General features: G+C 40.7%; 1 protein-coding gene across 2 annotated transcripts in view; it reads left to right on the top strand.

Annotated features, from left to right (window-relative positions):
- The first annotated feature begins 360 nt into the window (after window positions 1-360).
- Window positions 361-22,772, top strand: part of adcy8 (adenylate cyclase 8 (brain)) — a 251,836-nt gene continuing 229,424 nt past the window's right edge. For both annotated transcript variants that reach the window (XM_035800597.1, XM_035800598.1), the window contains exon 1: window positions 361-2,342. In XM_035800597.1, coding sequence (XP_035656490.1) covers window positions 1,473-2,342 — 870 coding nt within the window. In that variant the 5' untranslated portion in view covers window positions 361-1,472. The remainder of the gene's footprint in view (window positions 2,343-22,772) is intronic.

The raw sequence follows: 22,772 nt of genomic DNA, 5'->3' as shown, positions 1-22,772 counted from the left end.
TAGGTTTGTGAGTGATATATAATTTCTAATTTCGCATCTATTTAATCACATCTGTCCTCATACGTATTGAATATAATCTAAAATATTGGAATATAATAATATAAATTAGAATAGATGTTATCAATAAATCCTCTTTTCATTTTTGTAGGGGACTCATCACACCTCGCCTCGCCTAATCCCAAGACAAATGGGAAGAGTAGAATTGATACTTGTTTTTTCCCTTCCAGTCTGCTCCTCAATTCTTGCCCTAATCCTTTCCGTTTCGCTCCACTTGCTTTGCAGTCAGTGCCTTATGTCTGTTGCTGCAGCAGTCAGATGAGACAAAAGGAACGCAATAGAGAGAGAGAGAGGATGGTCTGACGTCAGCTAGACACATATGACTTGCTTCGCCCTACCTCCACTGACCAGCAGCTTTGCGTTCTGCAAATGTATTTCATACACTGCACACTCAGCCTTAGTATCAAATCAACCACACGAGGAAATACGGGGCGACATTCTTCTTTTCCCAAAGCCTACCGATCCTATTTTGGAAACCGTCAGATTTCTGCTGGGTAAAGCCCCATTTCGGAGGAACGGAGGAATTATATTCAAATGGAAAGACGCAGACTGCAGCTGTTGCTGTAGGCAGTCTATACCCTGCGCGACGAAGTTGCGTCTTCTTCTGGCTCTCCCGCCATCCGACGCTTCTTTCACCAGGTGTTGCATTCATCCACCAACCCCGACATGATGATGGGGGAGGGGCGCGTTGCGCGTAGGGTCTCCAGCTCTCGACGTTGATCTATTCTCATCAGAGCCTCTCAATGTGATGCCAAATCATTCAGGCGACGCGTCCGGTAATGTTGAAGATTACGGAAATCCTGGACTATATTCATTCCACTCTTCAGCTGACTGGGCACGGGAGACCATTACCTTAATGTAAGGAAAAACAATATGCTTCAAGATTTCGGTTTCATTCCATGAAACACTCATTGTTAAACGAATGGAAAAAACAGGAGCAGGACATGCTGCGTTAGAGACGCATGAGGCAAGCGCACTTGTATACCTGTCAACAATATTACAGCATTATCTATATTCTGTGTCCTCTCATATGCAAACATGAGTGCACAGGTGTGTTAAACTAGCTTTTCTTTTTGGATGTGAATACTGTACATTTTGCAGATGTTATAATGGTGTGGACCGTTGGCACATGGTGGCAGGCACTGTAGTTTCTGACACCTTGCCTAAATCATTATGCATGTGCGATTGAGCTGCATTGACAGTGATGAAAATGATCTTTATTCAAGAGACCACTTCTTGAATTTTTACGTGACTGCTGGGTGCGTGACAATGACCAACAAGTGCACTTTTTCAATTCAGCTCGACACACCCCAAGGAAACCATGCCAGCTCGATTCGATGTGCACAAGACATGTCCCCAGATTCGCTGAGCTTGGCTAACATCTAGAAAGCAGATCACCAACCACGTTGAAAACAATGGAATTGTCTGAAGTTCGATGTTCCAGTGCAAGCGAAGAACTCTACACCATCAACAGGACGCCAACCAGCAACAGCAGCACGCGACCCAAAAGGTTGTTGTGGCAGAACGCGGTTCGACACATCACTGAGCAGAGGTTCATCCATGAGCAGAGCGAAGCGAAAGGCATCACACCAGATGAGCACTACGACCAAAGCCTACGGAAACAGTCTGCGGGTAGAACCTCGGTAGGCGACAGACACAACAATGGGGGAACCAAAGTCTTCCCTGAGCGTGCGAGCAGTGACCTAGGATTTCTCCAAATCGATTGCGCTCCAAGCAACTCAGACTTTTTCTTGAACTGGGGCTACACATACAGAGGCGTAATATTCCCCACTCTACGCAATTCTTTCAAATCTCGGGACCTCGAGTGTCTGTACCAACGCTACTTTTTGGGCCAGAGGCGCAAATCGGTGGTGGTGATGAACATTTTGGATGTGGTGACCAAACTAACCCTGTTGGTTTTACATCTAGCTCTTGCGTCTTCGCCAATGGATCCCATCAAAGGAATGCTCTTGGGCTTTTTCACTGGCATCGAAGTGGTCATTTGTGCCTTAGTGGTAGTCCGAAAAGACACGACCTCTCACAGCTATCTGCAATACAGTGGCGTGGTGACGTGGGTGGTCATGGCCACGCAGATTTTGGCGGCTGGATTGGGCTACGGACTCTTGGGCGATGGAGTCGGATACGTGCTTTTCACCCTCTTTGCCACTTACAGTATGCTTCCCTTGCCTCTCACTTGGGCTATTCTGGCTGGTTTGGCCACGTCAACACTCCACATTGTTGTACAGCTATTCATCTCCCCAAATGCACAGCTCTCCACAAATCAGGTACGTGGCATAGGAATAAATCTACACCCCCTGCTTCCCTCCCTACACTTTTTTTAAATGAAAATGAAAATGTATGTTTTTATAAGTCAATCACAATGTGGTCACCGCACATGTAGATTAGGCATTATCATCCTATTTTAACAGTTGTCTTTCACGTATCATATTCGACTGCGCATTCTAGAGTGGACCTAGTTTAATATTATTTTGACAGTAAGTATTACAAAAACCTGAGCTGTGTTCGAATACTCATACTAACTGGACTATTTCCATAATGCAATTATTCAGAAAATGGGCGTGGCTTCACAACATTTTCAGATTTGAATAAAATGGCAGAAAATATGCAGACGAGAGCGGATACATATTCATTGCTTTAACTAATTACGACAAATGTTAAGACATGTAATAAAGTAACGTTACACGTTATGTTGGCTGACAATTTGTTAGCTGCGCTATCCTTACGAATCACAGCATTACAGAAGTACGAATGTTGGCTACTAATACATCAAACTTGCCAGGCAGTATATTAACTAACTACCCAACGTTTGTCTTGATTATTCACATTATTCTTAGCTAAGTGGAATAGTCATTGTGTGTTTCAATGGACATTGTTAATGATGTCTATCTACTTCGATTTCAGAGCACTCTCGCACAGAATAACTGAGGAATTTACGAACGCGCAATGACCGGTGTCAGTAAACGTAATTCAATTGTTGCCAGCAGCACAGTTACAATCACCAATGCTCTGAATAACATGGAAAACAGCCTAATCAGCTCTGCGAAGGAAGTAGCTAGCCAATGTTAGCCAGTTAGCTTGGTTGCTTGACTGCCGTTGGGAGGTCAGAACGCTCGGATCAACCCTACTCCTCGGCCATAGTGTCTAGTGTGTGCTCTGAATTTACAAATTGACAATCTGACAACACCCAGGATTTACGAACGGCCAGAGCACACTCTGGTACTCCAGATTGAATTTACAAACACACCCGAAATCGTAAAACAGCATCAACTTCCTGCAGACAGGCGAAGCTCTAGTACGCTCAACTGAAACGATACCGGTAAAATGAACTAATCGTATATAAACTCAGCAAAAAAAGAAACACCCTCTCACTGTCAACTGCGTTTATTTTCAGCAAATTTAACATGTGGAAATATTTGTATGAACATAACAAGATTCAGCTACTGAGACATAAACTGAAAAAAGTTCCACAGACATGTGACTAACAGAAATTGAATAATGTGTCCCTGAACAAAGGGGGGGGTCAAAATCAACAGTCAGTATCTGATGTGGCCACCAGCTGCATCTCGTCCTCATGGACTTCACCAGATTTGCCCGTTCTTTCTGTGAGATGTTACCCCCACTCTTCCACCAAGGCATCTGCAAGTTCCCGGTCCATGACAGACCCTCCACCTCCAAATCAATCCCGCTCCAGAGTACAGGCCTCGGTGTAACGCTCATTCCTTCTGACGATAAACGCAAATCTGACCATCACCCCTGGTGAGACAAAACCGCGACGTGTCAGTGAAGATAACTTTTTACCAGTCCTGTCTGGTCCAGCGATGCTGGGTTTGTGCCCATAGGCAACATTGTTGCCGGTGATGCCTGGTGAGGACCTGCCTTACAACAAACCTACAAGCCCTCAGTCCAGCCTATTGCAGACAGTCTGAGCACCGAAGGCGGGATTGTGCGTTCCTGGTGTAACTCGGGCAGTTGTTGCCATCCTGTACCTGTCTCGCAGGTGTGATGTTCGGATGTTACGATCCTGTGCATGCAGGTGTTGTTACACGTGGTCTGCCACTGCGAGGACTATCACCTGTCCGTCCTGTCTCCCTGTAGCGCTGTCTTAGGCGTCTTACTGTACGGACATTGCAATTTATTGCCCTGGCCACTTCTGGAGTCCTCATGCCTCCTTGTAGCATGTCTATGCCTCATTCACGCAGATGAGCAGGGACCCTGGGCATCTTTCTTTTGGTGTTTTTCAGAGTCAGTAGAATGGCCTCTTTAGTGTCCTAAGTTTTGATAACTGTGACCTTAATTGCCTACCGTAGGTAAGCTGTTAATGTCTTAACGACCGTTCCATGTTCATTAATTGTTTATGGTTCATTGAACAAGCATGGAAACAGCGTTTAAACCCTTTACAATGAAGATCTGTTATTTGGATTTTTCCGAATTATTTTTGAAAGACAGTGTTCTGAAAAAGGGATATTTCTCTTTTTGCTGAGTTTAGTATATACTCGTGAATTATGTAGTATACAGTATGTTGTTATGGGTACCGGAACACAGCTCTGGTCTATTTCAAGCACCAATTTGTAAATATCAGATTCTTTCTAAGGAAAGCCGTTTAAACATATGATATTTGAATTTTTCTATCAATATATATTTTCTTTATATCAATAATTGTCGCATTCCGGATGTATTAGCATATATTTAGCATTATTTTAGACTGAAACCCAATGATCTTCAAGTGCCTTGAATGTCAATTAAGTATTGCGTGATTTATAAAGAAGTGGCGAGCCGCGGATCACAGATTGGAGGGATCCTTGACAGCAAGAGAAGAGCCATGCAATAGCAAAGATTTTGCCAAACTAAGATGGAGGGTGGAGAATTGTAAAAATTCTCCTCCTGACTTGGATAAGTACACATGCGGCCATGTTGGTCACCTGTGTATTCCAGTCTATGTAGGAGCATAATCCTGCCCCCATGAAGGTCATTATCATAGAATGTTTTATTGAAAAGAAAAAAAACGATATATATATATATATATATAGTTGATTTTTTTATATAAATGTTCTTGCTTTTATAACGATAAATCATTTTTGATATGAACAAATTCAATTATTGATATAAAAGAAATCAATGAATATATGTTAAAATGGCTTTCCATATCCAAATCTGTCCATTCATATAGCTTCAGCTCCGGTCGCTGTCACTCCAGTCTAGAGGTGCTGAATGTGTTGCTTTTAATAAATGACATCCTCTCCAACGGTTTAGTTCCCCCTACTGGCGTTTGACCTAATAAATGTGCAATGCTTTTTCCTGGGACTGGTGCTTCAATATCAGGCTGTTTTGGAGATCAATAAATGTCATATTTATGCACATTTTGGAGATGCACTAAACTCATGTCAATGGCGGTTTAAATTAAATCCCATCATGAAAACATTGTCACTCATTCAAGGATTTTAACCTGTTTTCTTTGTTGCATCTTTACTTGCGTTATCATCAAAATTAATGCCAAATAGACACTACACTTGCAAAAAGGCATTTTTATCCCAAATGGCTGTGTGTCTGAATATTAGTAATGCATAATGATTTGTACTTACTGCAGTGGGCTAAATCAGAGTCACACAGAGGGTTTCTTGATACTTAAATCTACTTTGAAACAAAAGTATACACCTCACACACATGGTTATGGGCTTAAAAAAAGGAGACATTGTGCCATGTCAGATGAAGAGTTGAAATGTATTACATTTTGAGTTTACATCCCAATATTACACTTTATGTACATCACAGAAGACTGAAGTATAACAAAACTGTTTCACATAGAAACACCAGATTTGATGTAGAAACACCAGATTTGATGTAGAAACACCAGATTTGATGTATAAATAAAGTTGACTGATTATGAAAAATATTAACATTCCACCCATGAGGTCACTAGAGGGTGATTTGGTCATTTGACTGCAGGAAAGGGCTGCTGACTCCTTAATGAAGTTTGCATTGGGTTAGCTCTCCCCTTAGTCATATGAATCATCTAAATACATATGAATATCTGTGATGATTTGACAATGCTGTCAGGGAAAGGGTTGGTCCACTTGTGTCGCTCTGAGCTCAAACTAAAATAGGAGGTCTATAGTTCAAAGTTATCAGGTAGTGCGGCTAGACATGGCAACCGGGATGTAAGGTTGCTACCTAAATATAGTGTACCGTTATGTTAGTTTCACACTACACAATATCTCTCCACTATTGCGTTCTCATTGCACAATGACTAATGAATGAACAGAATGTACACTTCCCTCATATGGATACACAATAGAAGTAGGCCTACAGTGCATTAATTGCTAACTGCTGTGGAGATGTAAACAACAATAGAAGGGTTGCGGTTGATGTACGACGCCTCCTGACAGCCATGTTGAAAGACCACCGCATCAATTCTTTCAAAAAACAACAGCCGAGTGGCTACCCCAAGCTGCGTGATAAGTGCCTAAAATGAGTTAATTCATCACCACGGTCTATTTCTGTGCAGTATTTGGCTGCTCTAACGAGGCAGGAAAGACAACACGATTACCTGAAATCATGAAACACCAAGGAGATAAGACAAGAAAGAACCTTTTGCCCGTCAAGACCAGCACTCAGAAAGCTGTCAGTACAGGTTCTACTCCGATTGTGTCATCACTGGTAAGTCTGATCAATTTTGAGTTTAGTGTAACTATTATGCTAACCAGGTGTAAACGACAATACTAAGTTAGCTAGATAGCTTGTAGTCTAGCTATTAGCATGTGTGTCTTACACAGGTGGCACGCGTGAGTTAAGTTTTGGGGAAGCAATTTTCTCACAATAAAAATGCACCTTTTATAATAAAGGATTGTATGCATCGATCATCAAATTTGCAGACTGATGTAAACCTACTATTCCTAATGTGATGAGTAGATTGGATCATAATGTTTGCTATTAATGAGTCTTTAGTGGCATAGGCCTATATCAGAGACATTTCCTTTACATTCGAAAAATGTGGCTACACTTTACATGACTGGAGACATTAGCAGAATCTTTTTTAATACGATGTTAGTATAGGTCTATTCTGCTGACACTGACGACAGATCAATACAAATCTAGGCCTATGAAAGGGGTCATTGCTAGAAGGGATCCAGCTTTTGTAAAATTAATGGCAAAATTATTTTTTTTGCATTTGAGCTAACCCTAACCCTTTTCTTAACCTAATTGTTCTAACCTTATGCGCAAGTTCTCCTAACCTGCTTCGAACAGTCAAATCTGACATTCATTTTGCAAAGGCTGGAGACAAATTGTACAATATGACGTCCACATAGCCTGGAGGAAGACATTATTGTCCCAAGAAACAATACTAATTTGTTGAGAACTTTATTCATAAGAGATGGGAAAATGTATGGACATTACAGAATAGGACAAAGGCCTCAATGAGATAGGACAACCTGCTGTGTTGACTATTGGTTGTTCCAGCCCAACAATAGATTTGATCTTTTTATGACACTTAAACACCTTAGTGAATTAAACACAAGCAAACAATCAAGAGCCCTGATAGTATAGGTGACCTGAAGAAGTGATATTCTAACATCAGGTCTGCTTCTCATGTGTTTATGTACTGTAGGTTCACCAGTTGACCTCTATCAAGACACCCATGTCGACTGGATTGCCACTGTGAAGATGAGCGACGCAGAAGTTTCTACTTCTACTACTTTGTCCTTATAAAAGGAAACATAAAAAAATAAGATATTAAAGGAAACATCCCTCAGTTATACAAGATGGTTGTCATATGCTGTGCTTTGGTCAATCTGAATGATTCTGTTGTGCCATTTGAGTAGAGCACATCTTCACCTTTTTCACTCTTTGTCGTTATGACAAGAGTGCCCCCTTTAAAACTAAGAATATATACAATTAAATTTGAAACCAATGTAAAAAGACTATTGTTTATGATATTGTAAACGTACTGTACTATGTTGTCTTAAGCAAACCATCTTCATTATCACAGTAGCATTTCCAAGTGCCACTCAGACATTCTGGGGAAAAAACATATCTGGCATTGTTTTTTGGTGGTAGTAGATGTGTATGTTGAAGCTAAGGATCCCATCGTCCCCTGCTTCCAGACATTTCACTACCGAGATAACAAGGGTTGGATTTGCCCAATGCAATTCCATGTCAGCACAAGGCATGTACAGAATTGAGTGTAATGATTAGCCTCATATACGCTGAGTGTACAACAGTCTTTTAAATGTATTTTACCCTTATTTAAGCTAAGTTGACTGAACACATTCTCATTTACAGCAACAACCTGGGGAATAGTTATAGGGGAGAGGAAGGGGGATGAATGAGCCAATTTGAAGCTAGGGATGATTAGGTGGAGGGTGCTGAGGGGAGGACGGCTGATAGTAATGGCTGGAATGGTGTCAATGGAATGGTATTAACCACATGTTTTGATCCAGTTTTATTTACTAAAGTGACTTAATTGTCCAATCGCACCGCCTCTTTCCCACTCTATTGCTATAGAATGGCCTACAATGGAAAGATGAGACTCGCGGACAGACATGTCGGTTGTTTTGCTCTAGGACGCACACAAGCCTTGACATAATGTGGTATCGTGTGTAGGCAAGTGACACAAAATCTCAATTTAATACATTTTAAATTCAGTCTGTAACACAAGAAAATGTGGAAAAAGTCAAGCTGTGTGAATACTTTATGAAGGCAGTGTATCTACCTCAATGACCTCGTACCCCTGTACACCTGCTCGATGCTGGTACTGTGTATATAGCCAAGTTATTGTTAATCATTGTGTATTTATTCCTTTATATTTGTCTGTTTGCATTGTTGGGAAGGGCCTGTAAGGAAGCATTTCACTAAGTCTACACTTATTATTTGCGAAGAAATGACAAATAGAATTTCATTTCATTTGAATTGGTCTCTGTTAAACGCACCGCCTCTTTCCCACTCTATTGCTATAGAATGTTCACAGATGCCTTACTATACGTCATTCCCAAGCATTCTATGAATTTATGAAAACGTGAAAATGACCATATCTAAGTGCTCGCTAGTCAGAAAATGTAAAACAAAAAAAAGTGTCATTTTCCTTGAACAGATTTGAATAAGATTTCATGTTGCTGAAACGCTTTCAGTTCCACTTTAAGCTTGCCGTAACAAAGGGGTTGAATACTTATTGACTCAAGACATTTCAGCTTTTCATTTGTAATTACACTTAACAAAAATATAATTGCAACATGTAAATCTTGGGTCCCATGTTTCATTAGCTGAAATAAAAGATCCCAGAAATGTTCCATATTACACAAAAAGCGAATCTCTCATTTTGTGCACAAATTTGTTTACAACCCTGTTAGTGAGCATTTCTCCTTTTCCAAGATAATCCATCCACCTGACAGGTGTGGCATATCAAGAAGCTGATTAAATATGTCACGATCGTCATTTTGAGGAGACCAAAGCGCAGCGTGGTGTGAATATATACTTTTAATTATAGACGAGAAAAACATGAAGTACACTAAACAAACAAAATAAACTAACCAGACGAACGTGACCGCTATAGAAACCGAGTGCTGACATGCAACATCACATAGACAATAACCCACGAACCACAATACAAAACAGGCTACCTAAATATGGTTCCCAATCAGAGACAACGACAAACACCTGCCTCTGTTGAGAACCATATCAGGCCAAAACACATAGAAACAGACTAACTAGACATGCGACATAGAATGCGCACTCATATCACACCCAGACCAAGCAAATAATGGTCAGAGTGTGACAAAATAGCATTATCATTACACAGGTACGATAAAAGGCCACTCTAACATTTGCAAAGCCACAGATGTCTCAAGTTTTGAGGTATATTCATACAGTTCTTACACGTGTAATTGACAAAATAAATATCGAAAATTTTACATTTTTTTTTTGGTCAGAGTGTGACAAAATAGCATTATCATTACACAGGTACGATAAAAGGCCACTCTAAAATTTGCAAAGCCACAGATGTCTCAAGTTTTGAGGCAGCATGCAATTGGTATGCTAACTGCAAGAATGTCCGCCAGATAATTGAATTTTCATTTCTCTACCATATTCCGCCTCCATTGTTGTTTCAGAGAATTTGGCAGTATGTCCAACTGGCCTCCGCAGACCACGTGTATGCTATTGTGTGGGCGAGTGGTTCTCTGATGTCAACGTTGTTAACAGAGTGCCCCATGGCGGTGGTGGGGTTATGATATGGGCAGGCATAAGCTACGGACAACAAACTCAATTGCATTTTATTGATAGCAATTGTAATGCACAGAGATACCGTGATGAGATCCTTCGTCCCATTGTTGTGCTGTTCATCTGGCTCTAGAAGGTTCTCGGACCGAGAAACAGCCTCGTACATTTGCAATGACTTCAATTAATTTTCACCATTACGAAAATTACGACATTTAGAAAAGTCATGCATTGAAACCGGCTCGGCCCATAGAGATGGACCCCAACGTTTCTGTCCGATAGCTCATTCAAGGACGCCCATAGCAAGGCATGGAAAAAAGTGGATTTTCAGCACCAATTACGGTCTTGCTTAGGCATCGAATGACCTATCGAGCCGGAACTTGGGATTCGGGGTCGCCTCACATAGGCGTACACATAATGTCAGAACTGGACCCACAGCTAGAACGTAACTATGTGTTTTTATGATGTTTTAAACTGAAGGTGCTGTGAATTATGGGCCTGCTCTGAAATATGTGATCGTTGGCTTCTAAACGAGTTGGAAAAAGTGGGTGTGGTGTCAGTTTGGTGTCAGAATGATATCTAATTGACTGATGGACGGTGACTTGCTGGTGACTTTTGTCCATTTCCAATATGTTTAAAAAGTGAGGTACCATCACCAAAGTGACATTCTGAAATCAAGCGATAGAGAAGAACAAGAATCACTGCCCGGCCATCCCGAGTTCATTAGGCCAGTCAATTTAGCATTTCTGCAGTTTTTTTTGAGCATGACAAATTCGTGATGGTAAATGCCCATTGAAACATTGCAAATGCATGTGCATTTGCAATATGATTCAACAGTGAAAAACATCACCAAATGGACATGATGAAATCAACACAAGGAGCGATGGAGAGGAACCACTATCACTGCCCGGCTATCCCGAGTTCATCAGGCCAGTCAATTTTGCATTTCTGCAGTATTTTTGAGCATGTCAAATTCGTGATGGTACATGGCAAATGGACATAACATCCTAATTTGGCACTTTCAAATCTTCCATATTGCATTTGGCCAAAACAAGAAAGTGACTTTTGACTTCCTATGAAATCATATTGCAATGGACAAAACATATGCCTTATGCACAAGTAAAAATAATAATAAAATATGACTAAAGTGTATTGATACAGTTCTTATACATGTGTAATTGACACAAATCTAAAGAATTTCGAAAAACGGTCCAGAAAGCACTTTTTTAAGGGTGTGATACGTTTTTTTCAAATGTTTTGCTATTTTTGACTTCCTATGAAATCATATTGCAAATGGACAAAACATATGCCTTATGCACAAGTAAAAAAAATGTTTTTTTATTTTTAAATATGATAATTTTTTGGGGACAAAAGTATATTCATACAGTTCTTACACGTGTAATTGACAAAATAAATATCAACCATTTTACTTTTGGGTCTTGACTTATGTTACATTTGCAATATGAAAAATCATGGTGGAGCGCACTCGCCATCTGTTTGGATTTTTGCAGTGTTACACTTGGCATATGCAATCAACTTTGAATGAAACGACGCCGAATTTAGTGGTATTAGACACCGTGTATATGGTTTGTACAGTGCCAATGACTTCCCATTCATTTTTGTACATTTCAGGGGGGTGTTCCCTTACATAAGTATTCAGATCCTTTACTCAGTACTTTGTTAAAGAACCTTTGGCAGCGATTACAGCCTTGAGTCTTTTTGGGTATAACACTTCAAGCTTGGCACACCTGTATTTGGGGAGTTTCTCCCATTCTTCTCTGCAGATCATCTCAAGCTCTATCAGGTTAGATGGGGAGTGTTGCTGGGCAGCTATTTTCAGGTCTCTCCAGAAATGTTAGATCGGGTTCAAGCCCGGGTTCTGGCTGTGCCTTAAGGACATTCAGAGACCTGTCCCAAAGCCGCTCCTGCGTTGTCTTGGCTGTGTGCTTAGGGTCGTTGTCCTGTTGGAAGGTGAACCTTCACCCCAGTCTGAGGTCCTGAGTGTTCTGGAGCAGGTTTTCATCTCTCTGCACTTTTCTCCGTTCATTTTTTGCCATGATCCTGACTAGTCTTCCAGTCCCTGCCGCTGAATAACATCCCCACATCATGATACTGCCACCACCATGCTTCTCCGCAAGGATGGTGCCAGGTTTCCAGGCCAAAGAGTTCAATCTTGTTTCTCATGTTCTGAGTCTTTAGGTGCCTTTTGGCAAACTCCAAGTGGGCTGTCATTTGCCTTTGACTGAGGAGTGGCTTCCGTCTGGCCGCTCAAACATAAAGGCCTGATTGGTGGAATGCTGCAGAGATGGTTGTCCTTCTGGAAGGTTCTCACATCTCCACAGAGGAGCTCTGTCAGAGTGACAATAGGACTCTTGGTCATCTCCCTGACCAAGGCACTTCTCCCCCGATTTCTCAGTTTGGCGGTGTGGCCAGCTCTAGGAAGAGTCTTGGTGGTTCTTCCATTTAAGAATGATGGAGGCCATTGTGTTCTTGGGGACCTTTAATGCTGCAGAGATTTCTTGGTACCCTTTCCCAGATCTGTGCCCCGACACAATCCGGTCTCGGATCTCTACGGACAATTCCTTATGGCTTTGTTTTTGCGCTGACATGCACTGTCAACTGTGGGACCTAATATAGACAGGTGTGCCTTTCCAAATCATGTCCAATCAATTTAATTTACTGCAGTTGTACTCCAATCAAGTTGTATAAACATCTCAATGATGATCAATGGAAACAAGATGTACCTGAGCTCAATTTCGAGTCTCATAGCAAAGGGTCTGAATACTTAAAGTATAAAGTATACTTAGGTATTTCCATTTGTTTTATTGGTATTTTTTACACAATATCCCAACCTGTTTTCCGTTCGTTATTATGGGGTATTGTGTGTAGATTGTGGATTTTTTATTTTATTTAATAAATTTTAGAATAAAACTTTAAAAAATCTGGAAATGGTCAAGGGGTCTAAATAGTTTCCGAAGGTAAATGGCTGCATCCCAAATATACAAACTATTACCAATAGTTGAAGTCGAAAGTTTACATACAATTTAGCCAAATACATTTAAACTCAGTTTTTCACAATTCCTGACATTTAATCCTTGTAAAAATCCCCTGTTTTTTAGGTTAGTTAGGATCACCACCTTATTTTAAGAATGTGAAATGTAAGATAAATAGTAGAGTTAATGATTTATTTTAGCTTATTTTATGCAGTTGCAAACCATAGTCTGTCTTTTTTATGGCGGTTTTGGAGCAGTGGCTTCTTCCATGCGGAGCGGCCTTTCAGGTTATGTCGATATAGGACTCATTTTACTGTGGATATAGATACTTTTGTATCTGTTTCCTCCAGCATCTTCACAAGGTCCTTTGCTGTTGTTCTGGGAGTGATTTTCACTTCCAATTATGTCAATTAGCCTATAAAAAGCTTCTAAAGCCATTACATTTTCCCAAGCTGTTTAAAGGCACAGTGAACTTAGTGTATGTTAACTTCTGACCCACTGGAATTGTGATTAAGTTAAATAATCTGTCTGAAAATGACTTGTGTCATGCACACAGTAGATGTCCTAATCGACTTGTCCAAAACTACAGTTTGTTAAACAAGACATTTGTGGAGTGGTTGAAAAATGAGTTTTAATGATTCCAACCAAAGTGTATGTACACTTCCGACATCAACTGTACATAGTGCACTACTTTTAACCAGAGCTCTGTGCACCCTGGTCTAAAGTAGTGCACTATTATGGGACTATGGTGTAATTTGGAAAACAGACTATTTTCTCATTCACAGACCTGCTATTATAATATAATAATAATATATTATATATGCCATTTAGCAGACGCTTTTATCCAAAGCGACTTACAGTCATGTGTGCATACATTCTACGTATGGGTGGTCCCGGGGATCGAACCCACTACCCTGGCGTTACAAGCGCCATGCTCTACCAACTGAGCTACAGAAGGACCACTCTATTGTATTGACTTTGGTCAATTTTGGTCACATTTCATTAAGTCCTCTTATTTGCTGTTAAATGAACACCCTCCTTTGCTTAATAACTGATATGGCTAAGGAAGGAGGGGGGATTGGCGCAGATGGTGAGCAACAGAATGAGTCCATACGATATCCTATCTGTCTGTCCCCTGCATATGTTCCATCAATAGTGCACGTGTCCATCATTCCCAGAACAGCGGAGTGCTGTTCCTGAGGAGGCCCATGTTTTAACCAATGATTACCCCTTCTTCTGCTCATTGCATTTCCCTTTCAGGGTCAAATGTTTACCTGGATGTAGGGGGTGAGTGTATGAGGGGATTGCATATTTTCAGGAAAACGCTTCACTTGAAGCGCTCTGTCATCAGGCTAACTGTTCTTAGCGCTTGTCATTGCTGCCAGACCTGTGCTGAAATACTATTTGAAATCATTTCAAATACTTTATCTGGGATTGATTGCGCTTGTCTGTAGCAATGGAACCAATGGAAAAGGGCAAACCCTGCCCATCGAACTCCAGGCAGAGTGAACGCTAAAGGTTTTTGTAATATTTGGTTGCCATGGCGCTGTGAGGTCGCCTAAGCAGGAGCTCCTGTACGTACGTTTGTAAATATTTTTTGCAGTTTTAACTGTTTCTAAATAGAGTTTTTCTATAAATGGTAGTAACGTGTTGAGGGTTAACATTAAATATCTGGTGGTTACTGATGGAGTTGCAGGACTGGTGATGTCAAGTCTGTTTTAAGTGGCCTAGCTCGGCCTCGCTACAGAAATGAGCTGAACATCATAGATGCCAAAGTTCCTGATGAAGAGTTCCTGTGGCCTGACTGACATTTCTCCCTGGCTGCAGGCCTACCAGCTATGCTCCCCCCACTTAAGCAACTGCCTATCCTTAGCGCCTCAATCGTCCAAGAATCTTCGCCAAAATCTGCTCACGGTTCTGCCATCTGTTTTTGTTCGATTTTTAAAGTGACTTTGAAAAACGGCATATAAAATAAATATATTATTATAGGTTTGATAGTGGCAAGAAGGGTTTTTAACCATTGATTTTAGCCTGTTGTAACATATTTAGCCAGGTGAAGTGGAAAAGCATAGAAGGATTTCATGTATTTTGGAAACACTTTACTTGAAAGCAACCATTGTCAATACTACTACACAATACTTGTCACAGCCAATCAGGACAGTCAAGCATGAATGCTTTTCATAACCTGTCCCAACGTGTTTTACCAGGTGAAATGTTAAATTGTAATATCAAATCGTTGACCGTCTTATTTTTCTCAGTTGGTTTATATAATTTGGAGGGTGGGGTTAGCTTTGAGGTCACAGAGGTGGGTCACTAACCGCAGGGTTGCAAGTTCAAATCTGATTCCAATCCAATAGCTAACCGGGAAAAATCTGTCTGGAGTGTATTTTTTATTGAAACTCTATTTAACGTGTTAACGGTACAGGTTCCCCAAGGGGTACCCCCCCCCTCAACTGAGACAGTGGCGCACAGAATGCAAAAAATATTCTTAGAAATATTTAACCTCCACACATTAACAAGTCCAATAGCTCAAATGGAAGATAAACACCTTGTTCATCTACCCAGGGTGTCAGATTTCGTAAATGTTTTACGGCGAAAACATGGCACATATTTATATCAAACCACCACAAAGACACAGACGATATACAGCCATTTTGTCGAACAAAAGATGCAATCACAAACGCAGGATTAAAAGAAAAATAATTCACTAACCTTTTGAAAATCTTCATCAGATGACAGTAATAGGACATGTTAAACAGTACATTTGTGTTTTTTTCAATAATATGCAATTTATATCCATAAATCTCCGTTTACATTGACACCATGTTCAGAAAATGCACAAACATGTCCGGAGAAATTATAGATACCTCCGCCAGATAACAGAAATAAACATCATAAACTTTGACTAAATATACATGGTCTACATATAGTTAGAAAGATACACTGCTTCTTAATGCAACCGCTGTGCCACATTTATTTTTAACGTTACAGAATTCGTTCACTATGTAATAATTTGAGACGGCGCTCAGACGTAAGCAATATTTCTCCGCTATGTTGGAATCTACAGAAATACAAAATTACAACAAATATTCCCTTACCTTTGATGGTTTTCGATCAGAATGTAGTGGAAGGAGTCATACTTACCCAATACATCGTTTTGTTTCACTTCGTGTGTCCCTTAAAGTAGCATCTGCTAGCAGTTTCAGCTGAAATGCACCCAAAATTACTTCTGGTCCCGAACAGTTGCGCATCAAAACTTCAAAATTCCATATTATATGTCGACTAAACTGGTCAAACGCGCGCTCTAACGCACATGTATTTTCTCGCGACATCCACTCTTTCGCCTCGCAAAGGGTCAAAGCTCGCGGGATTTGCACAATTAAACGCTGTACTGAATGAGGACATCTAGTGGAAGACATAGAAAGTGTCTCCGGATCCATAGCTGGTTGGGAAGGGTGAGAGCGATGACGTCAAAGTTGCCCCAACTTTCAGTACTCCAAAAATAGTTTGGGAGATTGCCTGCCCTGTGAGTTCTGCTATACTTACAGACATAATTCAAACGGTTTTAGAAGCTTTAGAGTGTTTTCTATCCAATAATAATTATTATATGCATATATTAGCAATTTTGGACAGATTTCTTTTCAGTTTACTATGGGCACGCAATTCATCCAAAGGGGGCAGTATTCTGCCTAGTCCTAAGTCATGCTGAGACCTCAGTCTCTTTTGCAGATAAACACATCAACAATTACACATATTAGTCTATCAATATGCACAATACATGAAAAGCACAACACATGCATATGAAACAAACACATTAAAAAGGTCCTCTAGGGGACAAAATGGCGCCGTAGACAGAACACGGTGTTTCAGCGAGCTCTCGTGGCATTCGTAAATGTATATTCTTACATTAATCTCCTAGCTTGAAAAAGTGGTAGAATTGGCTAAATAAGTTACCATATAATGAGTCTTGATGACTATTTCGCAAAAATCTCAGACAACATGCCCAATAGAACTACTAAGAAGTCGACCAAAACCACCACCCCTGTGGATGTGCATGAGGAGCTAGCTAACGTTAGCGAAGCTAACACCATTGCGGACCCAGGCACAATGGACCTGATCATTCAAAAGATGACTGATAACATTACTAAAGTGATCGATGCTAAGATAAGAACGGTCTTGGAAGCAATAGCAAGCCATTCAGCTGAAATACAGAGCGTTGTGAAACGTGTTGGTGAGGCGGAAGGAAGAATTGCTGCAGTGGAAACTTCAACTACATCTATGGACGCTAAGATAAAAGCACTTGAGAAACAGGTGCGCGAAATGGCGGAGCACATTGACGACTTGGATAATCGAGGACGCAGATGCAATATTCGTGTTGTGGGACTCCTGGAAAATTCTGAAGGGACACGTTCAGTAAAATTCTTTGAGGAATGGATCCCTGGCTACCTACAAATGGACACTAAGGCTGGTCGTGTCAAGCACCGATACCGGGCCCCAATCAACGCCCACGGCCGGTGGTTATAAAGTTCCACAACTTCACCGACAAGCAGCGCGTCATGGACGCGGCTAGAAGCATCGGCTCTGATGGTAGTCAACATAAAGGTCCAAAGGTCTCATTCTTCAATGATTATTCCACAGCGGTTGTACGAAGACGCAAAGCGTTTGATGAGGCGAAGGCTCGACTCAGGAGAATGAAGATGGACTACGCACTGTTGTACCTGGCCACATTGAAGATTATGGTCAACGGATCACCTAAAAAGCTCTACACACCTGAAGAGGCTGCTGCGTTTATTGACTCTCTCGGGTAAATAACTTTAAGCTGCACCTCCACAGCATTGAATAACTTTGCTTATTTTTGGTTGAATCTGATCATGAAACAGTGGTGTGAGTCCTCACGTACTCCGGCTCAGTAATATTCGTATCTTTATTATTTTTCTTGCTAAAGTAATAGCCGCTATAGCTCAGGCTGAGATATGTGTGAACCCATATTGGTGCCCAGGCTTGGTTTTAGGTGGAAGAGCCTCAATCTTCTTCTATTGATTTTCTTTTCCATATATATAAAGGATGAGGCTATTGAGCGGCAATGCGGACTTAAGAGTCTACATTGGAGAGTTGAAATCCCCTGCATGTTAGCTAGTGGGAAAACCCCTTTTGGATCTTTACATGTTTCATTTTTGGGTTTAGTATAGTTGGACTTCAGGGTTCATATTGTTTGTTTATGCTCTGTGAGATAGAGGAGAGTTCAACACATGGAAAAAGGTACCACCCCATTTTTATAGTGGGATCCAGTCTCGATATTGAATGGTCAAGATACAATGGCAGGTAACGGACTGCGTGTATGTACATGGAACATTAGAGGGAGCCATAACCCCATTAAAAAAGAAAGAAAATATTGATATTGCCCTGTTGCAAGAAACTCATTTGGATGATAAGGAGCACCTGAAATTACAACAAGGAGGGTTTGGTCAAGTGTTTTTCTCATCATTTACATCCAGAAGTAGAGGTGTAGCAATTCTGGTGAAAAAGAACTTACCACTTAAGGTCTTGAATTGTGTGAAAGATAAATTTGGTCGCTTTGTTATAATTAATGGTACTTTACAAGGGCAGAACATTTCCATAATGAATATTTACTTCCCCCCTGCTCACCCCCCTGATTTCCTCACTAAGGCATTTCTAGACTTTTCAGAATTAAACTCAGACACTGCAGTGGTTGGAGGAGATTTTAACTGCTTGTTGAACCCCCTTATTGATAAGTTTCCCAGTGGTATAGCTTCACTCTCTCCTCAAGCTAAGTCACTTAAAGTTATTTGTGATGATCTGGGGTATGCGGATGTCTGGAGAGCTTTCCATCCCTCCAACAGAGAGTTCACTTTTTTCTCTGCACCTCATGGATGTCAGACTAGAATAGATTTTTTTTTATGCCCAAGACGTCTTTGCAGTCTGTTTTATCTGCTAGGATAGGAAGCATAGTCATATCTGATCATGCTGAGGTGATCCTGGACATAAAACTCAACGGGGCATTCAATCGGTCAAGACATTGGAGGTTGAACACAACCATTCTTAAAGACCATACATTCACATCATATTTTATAACAGAGTTTAAAGCATTTTTCTCTATTAACTCTCAATCAACAGATAACCCCTCGCTCCTTTGGGAGACCTGTAAAGCGTATGCCAGGGGTCTGATTATGTCATACACAGCTACTAAGAGACGGAAAAAGCGGGAAAAGCAAAAAATGTTAGAGGGTGAATTAGGAACTAAAGAGAAGGACTACATTAAAACGCCCACTCCTGCCCTATTAAAGGAAATATCAGTCATTAGATCAACGTTAGACTCTCTCCTAACACAGGACGCTGAAAAGAAAATGAGATTTGTCAAGCAAAAGCTATATGAACATGGCGATAAGCCAGGAAAGTACTTGGCATACCTAGCTAAAAAGAGGGCTGACTCTCAGTCAATTGCTACTATTACTGATTCTGATGGTAATCATTTATATGAAAATAAATTGATAAGTGACTCATTTAAGAAATTTTATACAAACCTTTATGCCTCAGAACTGCCAAAGGATGCACCCAAATTAATGGAGAACTTCTTTGGTAAGATTGAGCTCCCTACCATCTCCGAAGAACAGAGGTCCCTCCTTAATGCCCCTATTACCAAGGAAGAGATAATGTTCGCAATTAAGAATATGCAAAATGGTAAGGCCCCAGGACCAGACGGGTTTTGTAGTGAGTTCTATAAAGAGTTCCATGGCCTGATCCTTGAGCCATTGCGTGATATGTTTAACCACTCATTTTCAAATGACCAACTCCCTCAAACGCTGAGGGAAGCCAACATTTCACTTATCCTCAAAAAGGGAAAATGTCCAGAGTCTTGTTCCTCGTACAGACCAATTTCCCTTCTGAATGTGGATAGAAAATTGCTTTCTAAAATTCTAGCCACAAGATTAGAGGACTCATTGCCACTAATTGTGAAAGGAGACCAAACTGGCTTCATTAGGGGCCGTAAGTCATGCAACAACGTCAGGCGGCTTCTTAATGTAATTCAAGCCTACCAACAAAGTGCTGTGGATGGTCTTGTGCTCTCCCTAGATGCTTGAGAAAGCATTTGATCGTGTGGAGTGGTCTTACCTATTATTTGCTCTAAATAAATTTGGTCTGGGGGACAACTTTATAAAATGGGTGAAAGTTTTATATGATGATCCTCAGGCTGCTGTCCTTACTAATGGGCTACGGTCAAACAGCTTCTCTATACACAGAGGTACCAGACAGGGCTGTCCTTTATCCCCCTCCTCTTTGCACTCGTTATGGAACCACTGGCCGAGGCCATCAGGGTAACGCCTGCTATACAGGGGCTGCTCATTGGAGATGTTCACCATAAAATAAGCTTGTATGCTGATGATGTCCTGATATTCATCTCTAGTCCCGAGACTTCAATTACATCTCTTATTAATATTATTGAATTATTCAGCGGATTCTCAGGCTACAAGATTAACCTTACTAAGTCAGAGGCTATGCCACTTGGTAGCCTGCATTCTGTACCTAATACTTCTCTTCCCTTTTAAATGGTCTCCCTCAGGTTTCATGTATCTGGGTATATTTGTAACTCCTAAATTCCAGCTAATGTACAAAGCCAACTTTGTTCCTTTGTTTGATACAATAAGACAGGATCTGGAGCGCTGGAACTCTCTCCCCCGTTTCTTGGTTGGGTAGAATATCCCTATTGAAAATGAACGTTTTACCTAGACTACTTTACCCAATCCAAATGATCCCAGTATTACTCTCCAATAAGGTAATAAAGGATGTAAATGGATGGCTAAGTTCCTTTATATGGAGTAAACGCAAGCCAAGACTTAAGATGGCAATATTGCAGCTGCCAAGTTCTATGGGCGGCTTGGACCTGCCCAATATCAAGTTCTATCAATGGTGTGCCCACCTCTGTTATATTTCTGACTGGATCACAAATGATGACTCCTCTATTTGGTTAGACATTGAGAATTCTCTTTCAAAATACCCCTTACAGGATCTTTTATTTTTCAGAAGTTTCAAGTCTGTAGAAGAACACTGCAATAATCCAGTTACACTTAACACACTCAAAGTATGGAGGTCAGTTCAACGCTTCCTGGGAAGGTCCAAACTAACCTCTGCTCTTACCCCAATTCTTAACAACCCAGATTTCAGCCCAGGATTGCTGGATGCTGGCTTTAATTTATGGCTTAATAAGGGCATACGCAGGCTAAACGACTTATTCGCTGATAAGATTTTGTTGTCATTTGAGCAGATGGTCGAGAAATATCGACTCCCAAAGCAGGACTTTTTCCGCTTCCTACAAGTAAGACATTATATTCTGGAGAGCACCACCTTAATTGGTAACCCTGATGTGGCGGTCATTGAAAGAATGCTTTTTTTCCCACAAAGGAAAATGTCTGTAAGTCTGTTTTATGATACTTTAAGGTCCTTTTCTGCTGTCAACACACAGAGGGTGAAACAAGTGTGGGAGAAAGAATTGTCTGTTACTATTGACGAAGAGATGTGGGAGGACATTTGGAGATATGCAAAAACAATATCTATATGTAACCGTACTAGAGCAATCCAATTAAGAATAATACACAGATTGCATATATCCCCAAATCGCAGACATGCTTTTAGCCCAACTTCCTCTTCCCTCAGTGTCTTAAATGCAAAACTGATACAGGCACCCTAACACATTGTTTATGGTCATGTACCAAAATACAAAGATACTGGGCTGGTGTCCTGCAAGAAATTGAAAAGATCCTAGGGGTCGATCTAGAATTGGACCCAGTTTCTTTACTGTTAGGTCTCCCTAGTAGGCATGTTACTTCTGTGGGTAAAGGGAGGCTTTACAACATCCTTACCTTCGCAGCGAGGAAAAACATCCCTTTACAGTGGATTAGTGATAAGGTTCCTTCTATTAAAGACTGGCATAAGATACTATTTGAATGGGTGCCTCTGGAATATCTGACATGTACATTGCATTATAAAACAGACCAGTTCTACAAAGTATGGGAACCTTATCTAATTACCTAGAACCTCAGGTATCAGCTATTATGCTGCAAGGATTCTCTTAGAATGGCGGGGATCTATGTATTTCAGAACTACACTGTACGTTCCATGTGTGGAACCTAACCTCATGGTTTAAACTGAGCTTTTTGTTTAATTTCTGTTTGTAAGTTTGTTTAAAATGTATGTATTGAGAGACGCAATGATGGTGATGGGGTGAGAAGCACAGAGCGGGAAGAGAAAAATGGTGTGCGTATGTATGGGGGTGTGTATATGTGTGTGTATGTATGCATATGTGTGTGTATATGCATGGGTATATGTATATGTGTGTATGTATGTGTATGTATGTATGTGTATATATATGCACGTAGATATGGGTAAGTGGGGGCAGTTTTCTTTTTGTTCTGTGTGCTTTGTCTCTGTTGTATCTCTTAATATGGGTGAAAATTGTGAAATTTCAATAAAAATACTGTT

Source organism: Oncorhynchus keta, chromosome 23 (genome assembly GCF_023373465.1).
Source record: "Oncorhynchus keta strain PuntledgeMale-10-30-2019 chromosome 23, Oket_V2, whole genome shotgun sequence".
NCBI classification, from domain to species: domain Eukaryota; kingdom Metazoa; phylum Chordata; class Actinopteri; order Salmoniformes; family Salmonidae; genus Oncorhynchus; species Oncorhynchus keta.
The sequence above is the reverse complement of the archived record's forward strand: the minus strand, read 5'-3'. Positions and strand labels throughout refer to the sequence as shown.